This window comes from Neovison vison, chromosome 3, assembly GCF_020171115.1.
Source record: "Neovison vison isolate M4711 chromosome 3, ASM_NN_V1, whole genome shotgun sequence".
Taxonomy (NCBI): Eukaryota; Metazoa; Chordata; class Mammalia; order Carnivora; family Mustelidae; genus Neogale; species Neogale vison.
The window spans coordinates 81,840,997-81,856,382 of NC_058093.1; the positions used below are offsets into that span (position 1 = coordinate 81,840,997).

At 34.6% G+C, this 15,386-nt stretch overlaps 1 protein-coding gene across 1 annotated transcript in view; it reads left to right on the top strand.

Annotated features, from left to right (window-relative positions):
• The window catches only part of ITGAV (integrin subunit alpha V), a 102,819-nt gene that overhangs the window by 52,527 nt on the left and 34,906 nt on the right, over positions 1–15,386 (top strand). The window contains exons 5-12 of the mRNA XM_044242501.1: positions 915–976; positions 3,519–3,564; positions 6,516–6,641; positions 8,372–8,416; positions 9,261–9,304; positions 9,393–9,449; positions 11,857–11,909; positions 12,309–12,511. Of these exons, the coding sequence (XP_044098436.1) occupies positions 915–976; positions 3,519–3,564; positions 6,516–6,641; positions 8,372–8,416; positions 9,261–9,304; positions 9,393–9,449; positions 11,857–11,909; positions 12,309–12,511 (636 nt within the window). The remainder of the gene's footprint in view (positions 1–914; positions 977–3,518; positions 3,565–6,515; positions 6,642–8,371; positions 8,417–9,260; positions 9,305–9,392; positions 9,450–11,856; positions 11,910–12,308; positions 12,512–15,386) is intronic.

Here is a 15,386-nt window from a genome sequence, read left to right on the forward strand (position 1 = left end):
GGCTAATTGTCCAGAAATCGTTTCCTTTTGTGAAAACTACCAGATAAAAGGTAACTACAAAAGAGTCTAACTAGTGAGACCGTTAATCATCTGGAAAATAATTGAAAGTGTCATGTTTAAAGGTGTTCACGTTCATTAGACTGCAGTTCTAAATAGGTTGTGAAGATAGTTTCATATTTTGTTCTTTGCTCTACATTAAGTTAGATTAAGCCTGGCTTTCTCCCAAAATTCCAAGCTACGTTTTTAATAGTTTTTTTTATTGTTGTTGGCTACAAAATGTATGTGTGGTAAGTATGTATTAGGAATGTATGTATCTCTTTACCAGTATTCGTAATAGATTTGTGAAGACCATAGGCTAGACACTGTAGGGTAATAATAGGAATTTAGGATTGGAGTTTTTAACTCCTAGAACACAACTCATCTTTGTTTCATGAGTTCAAAAACAGTGGTTCATAGCCAATAATTTTTTTAAAAATGGAATGAAATGGAAAATGTCAGAATATATCGTACATGGTAATACTGATACTGTTTTGTGAAATTTTGTCTTCTCGATGAATCTATTATATACACATATAACATGTAAATATTGGGTTTTATGGGTTATGATATAAAATCTTGCTGTAGGTTGTGGTTAAAAATAAGTTTTAAATCTCCCATTTTAGGGGATGTTTCTGTTTCCTTGTGACTATTCCATGTACTTTGATCTCTCTTGCCCTATCTGAGAAAATGGTGCTGATAAAAATGGATACTAACTTTTTCAGAATGTGATAATAGCTCATTAAGTGCTTGAGTGAATGAACATTTCCAATTCATGGTACATTGTCTTATGGTTACAGTGATAGAGATTTTTCTCATGTTTTGTTTTATGTTACTTGTTTTTGGGTTTGTGTATATTTCTAATCTTTTTATTTTAGAAAATATTGATGCTGATGGACAGGGATTTTGTCAAGGAGGATTCAGCATTGATTTTACCAAAGTAAGTTCTTATTTTAAGACTGAGTGAGATTCAGATCTATCTCATTATCTAAACCATTGTTAAAAATTAATTGCTCAATACTTCAGCTTCTCAATAACTATTACAAGTTTTAGGAAAATAGCTAATAAAAATGACCTATGTATTTTGATATTCTTTGCCTTATATTATTCTCTCCCTAAAAGATGTGGCTTATTTGAAATAGACATCAGAATGGGAATGGAGGACAGTAGAAATGCAGATAACCACTATGACTTAATATTAAAATTTCCAGTTAGATAAATTTATATAATGCTAAAGTTTTTCCTGTTTGACTGGAATTGGCTTTTCACAAAATCTTGTCAGTAGGAGCTCTATTACAAAATTGTAGTTTTGTTACATAAAAGCTGAGAAATATGCATGTTTACCATCTATTATGTGCCTACAGGCACCAAGTAAAGTTGGACAATTTAATTACTGTAAAAAATCTCATATGTGTGGCTCTATGTATTTTTCACTAAGCTAGTATGCTCTCTAGAGTTGATAGTTTTTATCCGTTTTCCTAAAATAACAGTTCAGTGTATGTTTTCAAAGGAAAATTTTCTGGAGTATTTTTCTTTGTATCACTTTCTTTTGTGTATGTGGGTTTTTTGGGTGGGGGGGACTGGGATATAGGAACATTTTGAATATCAGCCTGAGAATATTAATTATACCTAGAGAAATCTTACATACATTGATTTAATTTAGAGCATCCTTAGAAAGCTCAATATGACTTTCTTAGAAAATGCCTTAAATTTATTAAAACAATAGAAACTACACAGTTACGTAATTCAGAAAATTAATAAAGCTTTTTATTTTTTAAAATTTGTATTTTATCTTTACTAAAAAAGTTTTTTCTAGACTAGGACTATAATTATAGTTAACTTTCTTTACTTCCTAATTGATTTAAATCACTCAGTTTGAGATTCATAATTCAAAATTTACTTGTAATTACTAAAAATTCAAAATTTGAGGAAGCAAAACAAGAAGTATATTAATAAATACTAGCTTTAAACTTTCATGAAATATTTTCAAATAGGTGTTGATTCAAAAAAAAAAGTCCGTGTTTTCTGTACCTATGCCCATGCAACTGTAACCCCAGAAATAGTCTCATACCGTGAATATTCGTAGCTAAATTAACTGTTTGCTTTCTTCAACTCATTTGTGAAAAGTATCTTTTTTTTTTTTTTTTTAAGATTTATCTTTATTTATTTGACAGAGAGAGATCACAAATAGGCAGAGAGGCAGGCAGAGAGAGAGGGGGAAGCAGGCTCCCCGCTGAGCAGAGAGCCCAATGCGGGGCTCGATCCCAGGACCCTGAGATCATGACTTGAGCCAAAGGCAGAGGCTTAACCCATTGAGCCACCCAGGGGCCCCTGAAAAGTATCTTTTTAAAGTAGACAATTTAGAAGTATCTTTTTCATAGCCAGGGCAGGATATTGTCCGTTGAAATCTTAGGGCTATATATGTTTGGAGGGGAAAACTATTTTCTCTCCAGTTGGAAGAAATATCAAAATATGCTCAAACACTAAACACAGTTTCCTTGAAATAGATACTTACAGTTTGTTATAGATACAAGAAATACTAGTCAAGTGTAATTCGTATATATAATATACCCTGAAAATTTTACCTTCTAACTTCATTTCTGTGTAGATCTGCAGGATGAAAAATAATTTTTCCTTAGCCAAAGAATTTTTTTTTTAAGATTTTTATTTGTTGGACGGAGATCACAGGTAGGCAGAGAGGCAGGCAGAGAGAGGGGAAGGGAAGCAGACTCCCTGCTATGCGGGGCTCGATTCCAGGACCCTGGGATCATGACCTGAGCTGATGGCAGAGGGTTTTTTTTGTTTTTTTTTTTTAAAGATTTTATTTATTTATTTGACAGACGGAGATCACAAGTAGGCAGAGAGGCAGGCAGAGAGAGGCAGAGAAGCAGGCTCCCTGTGGAGCAGAGAGCCTGATGCGGGACTCAATCCCAGGACCTTGCTATCATGACCTGAGCCGAAGGCAGAGGCCTTAACCTGCTGAGCCACCCAGGCACCTGAAGGCAGAGGTTTTAACCCACTGAGCAACCCAGGCGCCCCTAGCCAAAGAATTTTTAATGATTTTTTAGGAAGGAAATTTGCCTGTGTAGTCACAAATGTAATAGAATCAGTGACTTTTTGTCTTTATTGTAACTCAGAAATATTTTGCAGTAGTCCTTCATAACAAGTATAGGAAGCAGCCAGATCTATAGAATCAGTGTGTGTGTTTGTGTATTTTCATATATTGAATCATTATAACTATTTTTTTATTTGTATTGTATTCTAATGTATTTTAGCAAAGGGGCAATGAAAATTTACTGAGAATGAGTTAGTGGAGTTTGAGATTTATGATTTTGTTATATGTATATATATGTATATAGCTTTTATATATATTAAATGTTAGATGTGTATGCATATATAGCTCTTATGTGTATTACATTGCTTTCAACTTTCAAACTGCCTGTTTTTAAATACGTGTCTTTCTATTGATTGATTTAATCCAGGCTGATAGAGTACTTCTTGGTGGTCCTGGTAGCTTTTATTGGCAAGGTAGGTTAATATTTTCTTAAATTACTCAGCAATGATTGTGAATGCTTTCTTGGCTTATATGCCTGAGATTTTTCAAATTATTTTAAAGGAAGAAATTGAAAAATACAATTTAAATGTATAATCACTATCTGTTGTACAGTATTTTTTTAAAAGGACTGTAGTATCCTATATATAGTATGATATATAGAAAATAAAATATATGGCATATTGTAATATATTTATATATATATTCGTAGGAGAAAATAAACAATGTTTTTAAAGTAAATAATAAAGCAAATCTATAAAGTAATTTAAAACAATTTATTTTTGTTTGTGGCATATGCTTCTTCATCTCTGTACTCCAGAGGCTATGATGTAAGCATTAGGAAGTGTGGAACTGATCTATGACAGGCAAATTTTGGCATTCTGAAAGCTCATGGTTTTAAAGTATTTTGAATTTGCTCATTAGAATATTTAAGTGGTTATTTTCTCATTAATTACTGACATCAAGAGTGATTTCTTTGTGTGGGGGGAGTTTTTGAAATAGAGGATCTTACTAAGTTTCAAAAAAGTGTAATTAAACTGGCATTAGTATAAATATAAAACACTTGCTTCAGTCATTTTGCGAGGCCTAGTAAAATTACCATTTGTACAAATGCATAACAGATCATTATTTGTTGACAGATTCAAAACAGGTAACTAAATTTGCTTACTTGCTTTACTAGTTTCATTTATCATTACGTACACATGGATATTTATTTAGTTCATATATTCGTACGTTTTCTGCTAAGAAGTGCTGTTTACAATGTCAGAACTTTTGTTTTTTTGGCATTCTGATATTTAAGCATTACCAATATTTGGAAGAAATCTATGACTACATTAATGTGCAAATACTTTCTAATTCCGAATTTACTTCTGTATTCGACACTATGGTTTCCTTACTTGCTTTTTTGTAGGAAAATCCATGCTTGCTTTTGCTTCATAGAAAAGGAAACTAAAGGAAGAGATTTACTGAAGAAAAATAGTAAAGAAAGAAAATAAGAAGGGATGAAATGGGAATAAGTAAAAAGTTGAAAGGGGTGGCAAAGGAGAAAATGGAGAGAAAAATCAGGGAGAGATGGATCAACATACTCACTGAAACAAAAGAATGTGAATTTCAGTGAATTTATACACCTATGGGAAAGTATGAAATGATGTAGGAAAACCGTTTTGGGTTTTACAGTTTAAAAATGAAAACAAAAATAGCTTAACTGCATAGAAGATTAAAATAGGAGATATTAGTGCTTTCTAGTAAGATAAAAAACACGGATTTTATTTATTTATTTATTTTCTTCAGTGCTAGTTATGTCATTCAGTGGAGGGGAGGGAAGTGTCTGCTGGGAGTACTGGAGAACCAGCGATGATTCTGTGATTCTCAGTCAGGACCACTTGTTACCACTCTGCCTTTTTAGGAGACATAGCTGTGAACATGTTTTTGTGACTAGTTTTTTTTTTTTTTTAATTTTATTTATTTATTCGAAAGAGAGAGAGAGAGCACAAACAAGGGAAATGGCAGAGGGAGAGGGAGAAGCAGGTTCCCCACTGAGCAGGGAGCCCAAGGCAAGGAGGCTGAGGCAGGGAGGCAGGATTCGATCCTAGGACCTTGGGATCTTGACCTGAGCTGAAGGTAAACACTTAACTGACTGAACTAGATGACTTGTTCTTGTAATACCTTTGAGTATTCTATAGTGCCTATTTATTCCTATTTAAAAGTTAGGACTGATAGAGATAATTGACACTGTGTTGATTGGTATTTTATTATAAATTGTCTAGGCTATGCCATTGAAAAATTGAGTGGCTGGACAGAGAATATTTTGTTCTAATAAGAGTAAAATCAGCAGGTTTTACTCTGAATTAATAAGTATGTCAGAATGAATTTTTCCATAGATCTCAGAATTACCTCTGTACAAATAGATAAAATTACAATATTTTATTCAAAAGAGATGATGGCATTTTCCTTATTTTTTTTAAGATTTTACTTATTTATTTATTTGACAGAGAGAGAGAGAAAGAGAGATCACAAGTAGGCAGAGCAGCAGGCAGAGAGAAGGGGAATCAGGCTCCCCACTGAGCAGAGGGCCCAACGCAGGGCTCAATCCCAGGACCCTGAGATCATTACCCGAGCCGAAAGCAGAGGCTTGACCCACTGAGCCACCCAAGCGCCCCAGATATGTTCTTTGATTCAAGGAATAGTTACTGAGTTCTTGCTATGTGTTAGGTACTGTTTAGGCACAGAGCATAACGTAGTGACTCAAACAGAAAGTGTTCTTACCCTTATAGATGACTCAAATTCTGTGACTGGACAGATTGGAACAGACTGATAAACATTAATTATGAATTTTTTTCTAAAACAGCAGAAATGAAGAGATTATTTTCTTTATGTATGGAGATGACATTTGATAAATTAGCCAACCTTTCTTAGGGTAGGGAACAATCTGATTTTTGTGTAGTGCTCTGGATTTCTTATTGACCTGGTAACTTAAGGTTGTGAAGAAAAGTGAGCTTACCCATTCAGGCTTCTTAAAGGTGTCCAAATAATTTGTGGGGCGAGAAAAAAAAAAAACACAGTTGAACCAATTATTCTTACTATAAAAGAAAAAGTAATTATTTAAATGGATTTTCAAATTCTAATATTTGTTTGGGAAACAGCCCTTGATTTTATTATTCCAGTTCTTTAACATCGATTTTCTTTGTGAATTAAGACAAATCCTATATTCATAACTTTTGTTTACTAGCAGTGGCTAATTTTAAGAACTATCTTGAATAGAAGTAATTGTGACTTTAGAAATATTAGATTTCAGACCTGGTATTATAGAGAGTTATTTAAGGTTTAAGAATTAGAAATACTCATCTCTAATGCTATCTGTGCAGGTGCCTTCTATCATCTGGATCATAAATTCCCATTAGAAACTTATTTTATATATATTTTTCAGGTCAGCTCATTTCAGATCAGGTGGCAGAAATCGTATCTAAATATGATCCCAAAGTTTACAGCATCAAATATAATAACCAGTTAGCAACTCGGACTGCTCAAGCTATTTTTGATGACAGTTATTTGGGTGAGTAAAACTAAAATATGTATTCATTTTCTGGAGTTGCAGTGTTCCTTTTCCTGTATTCACATATGCTACTTTAAGCTGGAAGATCTTTTATGTTGAAATAGATTAAGATTTTTTTTTAAATATAAAGAACAGGAACATAACAGTTTCAGATTGTTATTGAGTACTTAGGTTATATTTCAGTAGTTGAAATTTAAGAGTGGTTATTTATACAATGATGATTAATAATAAATAACTTATTTATTTTTATTTTTTAATTTAATTTTTTTTTTTTGAGATAAAGAGTGCATGAATAGGGAGTGGGGCAAGGCAGAAAGAGAGAGAGAGAGAGTCTTAAACAGGCTCCACGCCCAGCACAGAGCCTAACTTGGGGCTCAGTCAACTGAGCCACCCAGGCACCCCAGTACTAATAAATAAGTTTTAAAGTGTGCTTGCATATTCTAGGCATTGTTCTAAATGCTTCATCTGTATTGACTTAATCTTTACAACAAGTCTGTAAAAGTATAGTGCTATTATTCCCATTTTGTAGGTAAAGAAACTAAGGCACAGAGGCAAAATAACTTGCCTAAAGTCACTCACTTAATAAATTGCTGTTCTAAGATTCAAACCCAGACAGTCTGACTCCTAGGCTTCTGTTTACTGTATTATTCATGGTGTTAAACTATGGTTTTTAAGACTTACTAAGTTTTATTACCTCCCTTTAAACTTCTCTTATTAAACCAAGTACATGTGACAGAAGCTGTACTTTGCTGATTGAGGAAATCTATTATTTGTTTCTTCTTTAATTACAGATTTACCATTTAAAAAAAAATGAGATATAATTGACTTGTAATATTATATTACTCTTAGGTATACAACATAATGACTTGGTATTTTTATATATTGTGAAATAATCACAGTCAGTCTAGTTAACATTTATCACCACACACAGTTACGAATTTTTTTTTCTTGTAACGAGAACTTTTAAATTCTACTGTTAAAATTTCCAATATACAATGCGGTATTATTAAATCACCATGTTCTCATTACATCTCATGACTTATTTATAAGCAGCTGTTTGTACCTTTTGACCACCTTTATGCATTTTGCCCATCTGTGACCCCCTGCCTCTGGCAATCTTAAACTTCTATCTCTTCTCCATATCTATAAGAAATCTACTGTTCTTAACAGATTCCTTTGTAAAATTGGTAAAAGTCTTATTTTTCTAATAGAGCTATACTATTTGAATGTTTAGCTATTTCCTTTATATTCACTTACCATTTGTATATGAATCTTTTACCTCTAGAGAACAAAATATTACATTACTAAGGGAATTATTTTCACCCTTGATCAATGCAGGGCTTAGGTGCGTCAACCCCTGTGCAGTTCACAAATCTGCATATAACTTTTGATTCCTCCAAAACCTAACTAATTGCCTGTTGTTGACTGCAAGCCTTAGCAATAACACAGTCAGTTAACGTTGTAAGTAAGCTAGAAGAAAAGAAAATGTTAAGAAAACCATAAGGAAAAGAACATACATTTACAGTACTGTATATATTTATTGAAAAAAACCCGTGTCTAAGTAGGTCTGTGCACGTTAAACCGCTTGTTCGGCAGTCTGTCCTACTTTAAACCGCTTGTTCGGCAGTCTGTCCTACTTGAAAATATTTTCAGGGAAAGCCTACTCAGCAAGTATGCTGTAGGTAACTGTGTGTGTCCTGATGGTGTTTCTCATTTTGTTCCTCCTTCAGGTTATTCTGTGGCTGTCGGAGATTTTAATGGCGATGGCATAGATGGTATGATGCACTTAAGCTATATTTAATTCTTTTCTAAAGACATAGACTAAGCATCTGAAACAGGTGCCATTGAAAAACAGGTGCCATTGAAAAACCTCAGCAGTTAAAGAGTTTGAAAACGTTGCTATATAATGTAACAATAGAAATGAGGGAGATGTTAGTACATGACTTGAGCTTGGTCTATATTAAACTTTCTCTAGCAGCTGCTGAACGCCGAGCCAGCAGGTTGCTGGGGGCTCCTGTGTCTTTCCCGCCTGCTCCTTTCCAGCCCCTAGCAATGTATTTTATCTTCCGCTTCTTCCTTCTTACATTCAGTAGTTTGAGTCCTCTTGGAAGGGCTTAGTTTCTTCTTTCTGTAGATATAATTTGTAACTTTCTGGGTTCTTCCTGTAAGATTGTTACCCCATCCTCTGTCCATCCATCTTCCTTCTGAGCTCAGTTTAGGAGTCAGAGACTGCCTGGTTTTGACCATATTCCTGTGTCACTGCCACCTCTACCCTATTTCATTTTGTTCTGTATTATTTGTCATTACTGTAGATACAGGCTTCTTTTGTTCTTAGGTCACTTTATCTTAGCCATTCTTTTTAATAAGATTACAAATGCCTGAGGGCACACATGCATTTATTTGAGGGTTCTCAAGAATCTTTCTGTATTTTGTAAAGATTTGATTTTTGTAGTTAAAAAATACTATGGTCATTTATTCTGGAGTACCAATTTTTAAGATTTTAAAATCTGTTTCCTACTGAAATAATAAAACAGAACTTGAAGTTTTCTGATATATCCATTTCTTCCTGTAGTTTTCAATATTGGTCTTAAAAGTGAGTAATCATGTTCTTCTTTTCAGACTTTGTTTCAGGTGTTCCAAGAGCAGCAAGGACTTTGGGAATGGTAGGAAAATTAAAAGGAATCTAAAAAAAGAACTCTGGGTTGTCATATATTTTACTATATTTCATATGCTTTTGTTTTTCCTCCACAGGTTTATATTTATGATGGGAAAAACATGTCCTCCTTATACAATTTTACTGGTGAGCAGGTATGCTTTTAAAATGTTTTGTTCATTTTAACATTTTAACATTAGCATTCCCAATGTTTTGAAATTTTTCTTCATAACATCATAATGTTTTACATTGACTATATAATAAGTATTGTTTTAATATTCAGTATTGTAAATATAAAGTAAGCTTTAAAGAATTCGCCTTTAACCAAAGTAATTTGTGTAAGCAGAGCCTTTTGTAATTGCACATTATGGCTTGCTTTTTAAGGAAATAAAGAAATTGCAGGTATACATGTTGTATACACAAAACCACAAAAACTTCCTTTTTCTTTGCTGATGTCATCAAATTCTCCCTTAAGAAGTGATCTATGCCTTTTAATTTTATTTGATGCAAAACAAAACCTGGCACAGATGTGTATATTATAGATATTATAAGTAAACTTCACGTGTAGTGCATGAAAAAAAAAATCTTCAGTTAAGGGCGCCTGGGTGGCTCATTGGGTTAAGCCTCTGCTTTTGGCTCAGGTCATGATCTCAGGGTCCTGGGATTGAGCCCCACATTGAGCCCTGCTGAGCAGGGAGCCTGCTTCTCCCTCTCTCTCTGCCTGCCTCTGCCTACTTGTGATCTTTCTCTCTGTCAAATAAATAAATAAAATCTTAAAAAAAAATTCTTCAGTTAAAAAGTAGTACCTTTAATTATATAAGACTGATGAATCACTGACCTCTACCTCTGGAACTAATAATACATTATATGTTAATTAATTGAATTAAAAATATTTTAAAAAAATAGTACTGTAAGGTACTAGACATTTTCTGCAGCGGCATCTTACAACATTTTGATTGTATATCTCAGAGAATTAAATGACAAGTTAGGAAAGACAAAGGGAAAATTAGTAGGTACAGGAAAAATATGTATCTTCAAGCCCACTTCTTGTTCAGTAGAGATTGTTCATCTGTGTGAGAGGATTGATAGAATAAGGAAGTAGACTCATGATCTCCAGAAACCTCATGTGTGGCAGTCAGGGTTGGCACACAACACAGAGTGGCCTGCAGCTGACGGCTGGTAAGAGTTGGGACAACGGTGGTTATCCTTTTGTGTGGCTGTGACTTCTTGACCTCCAGCAGCTTCTTCTGTTGGATGCCCATGTGTGTCTCTGGATCATGTTGTACACAGTCCATGAAGCTTTCTTTAGTCCTCCTCAGCTGTTTTGTGGTAGGGGGAAAATATAGGTTTTGCTTTAGGACAGAATTAGGCTCTAAATTCTCAGTCTTATTGCACTGGACAAGGTATATGCCACTGTAAATCTGGTGGGTCATTTGTAAAAAGGGGGATACTTGTAACTTCCTTATGGGGTTGTAGTAATAATCAAATGAAAATGTTTTAGTCCTGGTGCTTAGGATAACGCTGTCTCAGTAAGTGCTCTGGTTTCTTTACACTTTCAAGCAGAGCACCCTGCAAGACTAGGACCCAAAAATAGTATTCTATTAAAGTGCACTACAGATACAATATACTTTATACACATGCTCTGATCTTGTAATTGAATACAGACTGCCCCTTTCATTGTCTTCAGTTGTACTGAATCAACCCAGAATAGGTAATGTAGGAATCTCCTGTATCATTCCCTTTTGATAGCTCCATTAATCAAATTTTGGAAGCTTTGCTAACTTTACTTCTTTTGGTTTGTCGGCTCATTCCTCACTTTAGCTCATCTTTAAACTGTTATCTCTCTTAGTTTTGCTTTGCATGTTGGGCTATCTCTAGAACTTTTCTTTTCACATTTATTTCCAGCCAGGCTGTTCTGTCTGTGATGGTCCAGTCTCCTGTAGTGGGGGAAAGGACATTCCTTCACTCTATGCATAATCCTGTAATAAATCCAAAAACATTTCTACTGTGTGTAATTCAAAAGCAAATCCACTGGCAAGTCATCAGTTGAGTCGTGAGACAAGAACAAAGCCATTCCAGTATCTCTCTAACCAGTGATTTCTTGAGAGGAGCAGTGATTTCACATAGGGAGAAACAATTATGATTTATTAATAATTATTATCTATTATCTTTACTGCATAAACTCCCACTGATAACTTCTTGGGCTCATTTTAAACTTCTCTCTGTGACTGTATGGCTTTCGGATAGTGTGTCTGTATCTGGCACCTGTTGAGTAGTGGAGAGGAAGGGAGACAGGAGATTAGCCCTGGGAAGGAGCATTTATTATACTTGGACTTAAGTAGGATGTGTTGAAGACACTGAAATAATATACACGGGATATGTTTCGCCCATACATCTAGGAACATAAAAAAGCCTCATTACCTGATTGTGTTGGTAGTATAAACAAAAGAAAAGAAATTAAGATTGAAGCACTATGTGCAGAGAGAAAAAAACAACCCAGATATTAACTGTCCAAACTAGTTGGAGGAAATGTAAACATTTCATTTTCTTTTTGTTATCCAGATGGCTGCATATTTTGGATTTTCTGTTGCTGCCACTGACATTAATGGTGATGAGTAAGTTTAAAAAGATGCTTCCAGGAACAGTTTTCCTCTCATGTTTATGAGTGCTTTACTAAAACTAAACATTTTTTTCTTCTGTTTCTTTGTCCCCTTCCTGCTAATCTTTCTATTTAAGGAAGCAGTTTGAAGCAACCTTATCATGAATATGGGAAAATCTCTATGTTGTTCATAATTACTTTCAGTAGCTTTTTTGCTATGAAGGAATAAAGTAATTTTTATGAATTACTCATGGTTCCTTATAGGAGTAGGAGGAAGGTTTGAATTTGAAATGATTCTGTGCTTCAGTTTGGTTATTAGAGATACAGAAAGAGGGAAACTGGGTTTTATAAGAAAAGATATTGCTAATAGATGGAATTTGATCTTGCGTTGGTGACGAAGATTTTGTTCTTCTAGTTATGCAGATGTGTTTATTGGAGCACCTCTGTTCATGGATCGTGGTTCTGATGGCAAACTCCAAGAGGTGGGGCAGGTGTCCGTGTCTCTGCAAAGAGCCTCAGGAGACTTCCAGACAACCAAGCTGAATGGGTTTGAGGTCTTTGCAAGGTTTGGCAGTGCCATAGCACCTTTGGGAGATCTGGACCAGGATGGCTTCAATGGTAAGATCAAATTCAGCAACGGTGGGTTCCTAATTTTGTGTCTTCCCTCAACTAATGAAGTTTGTACCAGCAAATCTTCCTAGAAAGAAACATTTAATTGACAGTGACATACTAGGTTAAACAACAGTTGCTCTTTTTTATTCAAAAGCAAAGAAAATTTAAAATCAAAAAAAGGATTCTCATGAGTTATTATTCATATAGCCTCAAGTTAGAATTTTGCAGTAGTAAGTTTCTGAAAGGAGATCTGCTTTCTCAGGGAGCCCAGTAGAAGGTGGGGATTTTCTCTGTCCTGCTTAGCAGCAGCGCCCTCTACTGTTCCATTTGGATACAAATGTAAAAAAATGCATCGGGGTACATTGTCAAGGCCGTGTTTACTATAATTTAATCTCTCAAAGATTTAATTGGACATTCATACTTTTACAGCCATAACTTTGTTGTGGCGGTCTAAGAAATTCTAAAGGTGATTATAACTCCCCTTATGAGGGCAAGTAAGGAATATAAGCTCATTGTTTTATGATATTCCCATTTAATACTGTAATTAATAGCCATAGGTATCTTTAAAACTCAAAGTTGGCTTTTATTTTAGAATAAAAGCTAGGTTACAAATTATCAAAACTTTAAAAAAAATAAACACATTACAAAACTCTGAAGATCACAGAATAGAGTTGAGTGGTTGGTTTTTTGAATAATAGATAATATTTAGGAATATACCCCTTAAAATTTGAAGAAAGTTATAAATGAAAGAGAGGAATTCAAAAATACAGTTGACTTGTGTCTTCCAAGTAGTAGTGGAAAAGAAAACATTTTCTAGGCTTCAAGACCACTCCACTCCTAGATGTTTTCAGTGTTAGTGAGAACTACTCATGGAGACATCTTGCTTCCTAAAATAGAGTCCTAAAGATTTTTACTACCAAGAGGACATAAATCAAATGGAACTCTGATGTAAAGTTTAAAATAGAACTTGAAAAGAACAGCATAGAACAGATGAAGCTATCACTTATTGATAATAAAACTACCGAGAAAACAGGGCCAGATTTGAGGTGCCTACTATCTTGAATAGATGTAATGAGTTCTTTGCTATAGCAGGACCTTTGTCTCTGGGTTCTCTGGGAGATCTTGGGCACGTTTGCTGTCACTTTGTCTTAAGGGTACTTCAGCAACTTTAAAGAAAGTTTTCTCAGTATCATGATCCGGCCAGCATCTCATTCTGCTTTCTGTACTTTTATCAAAATTCATTACCTGTGAATATAACAATTATAAACAACAGATTAAAAAATAATAAAGTTTTGTGAAGATTTAAGAGATCTTACTTACAGATTTTACTTCTAGAGATGGATACGTAGAGGATGATTTTGTTCTTCCCAAGTTTCTCCTGGAGTCTTATTGTCCCAAGTAGTAGATTGTGAATGATATGGGCTGTGTTAATGTAACTATTTATATATATTTATAGATTATTGATTATACATCTATATAGTTCATATATATAAAATGAGCTATTTATAACCTGGATCTTTTCTTTGTTCAAACCTGATGACATTAACCCTTTGTTATGCTATTCATCTTCTGTTCCTCCCTTTCTACTGACACCCTCTAGAAAACCCTCAGTATCATCAAGAGGGATACTGAAAACAAAACAGTAAAGTTGTGTTCTATAATAATGTGCAGTTTTTGTCAGTACTCCTCCAGAAAGAGGGAAAAAACACAGAAAATAAAAAATGGAATGATCAAAGGAAGAAATCAGTTGAGTAAAAAAGAAGGGCTTTCCAGATTGAACAGATGTCAGCCAAGAGAGAAGATGATTAGAATATATAAAATAAAGAGAGAACTATAGAAAAGTTAAAGTTAATTTTTTAAAATGATTTCTCAACACTGAAGTTGTCTTTTGGGAAATTGTATTTTGATGAATACATTCTTAATGCATATGTCAAGTTAGAAGTTATGCTTCCCTTTGAAACTTAAGTAAAAAGAGTCTTACATAATTTAATACTACTTTAAAAAAAAAAAGAATAAATTCTTAGTTGGTGTTTACTGTAGGCCATGCACTGTTCTAAGGATAAATCAGAGCTCATTCATGCCCTTAAGGAATTTAGCATCACTAGGGGCAACTTTTATGTAAACAAGTAAACACTAGAATGCAGTCATCACAGCCTTTGAGATGTTCCTGAGCATAATGGTCTTACATAAAAGGTGAGAGATCAAGGTGTCTTTGGTGTGTCAGAGGATGCAGCATTGAGGAGGCTGGAAGCAGTTTGTGTATGTTAAGATATAATTAAGGCAGTTTGGAATGGCTGTCACCTAGGGGCTGTCCCAGGCAAGAAGGACACATCCTTGCTCTTATGAAAGTTATGTTTTGTGGGGAAACCATAGAATAAACACATAATGGGGAAATTCAGACAATGATAAAGGCTATGGATTAAAACAAACAACAACAAAAAAGCAGGTTAGTGTGATAGTGCCTAGACAGTGTGAGTCATTGTCAGGGAAAAAACCTTTCTGATAAGTTGACAGTTCATCTGTGATTTGGATAAACAAAAGGAACAAAGCTTGAAAAGCCTTGGAGCAAGAGCTGTTAAGGCAGAGGGAGCAGCAAGTATAAATCCGAAGATGGGAACTAGCTTGGTGTGTTTAGGAACAGAGGAAAATGCCAGGATTGATAGGAAGGGTGAGGGAGGGATAGAGCTAGGGCGTGGGAAGGTGGGGAGCAGTGATAGAACGAATAGACAGATCAGGTAGTGTTTAAATGCTTTGGGAAATAATTGAAGGATTTTCAGAAGGAAGGTGACATGATGCTAACCTTTGGGAGCTTTGAGGAGAGTGGATTTTAGGGTCAAGAACAGAAGTGGGAGCCAGTAGGTTGCTTTAGGGGTCCAGGGAA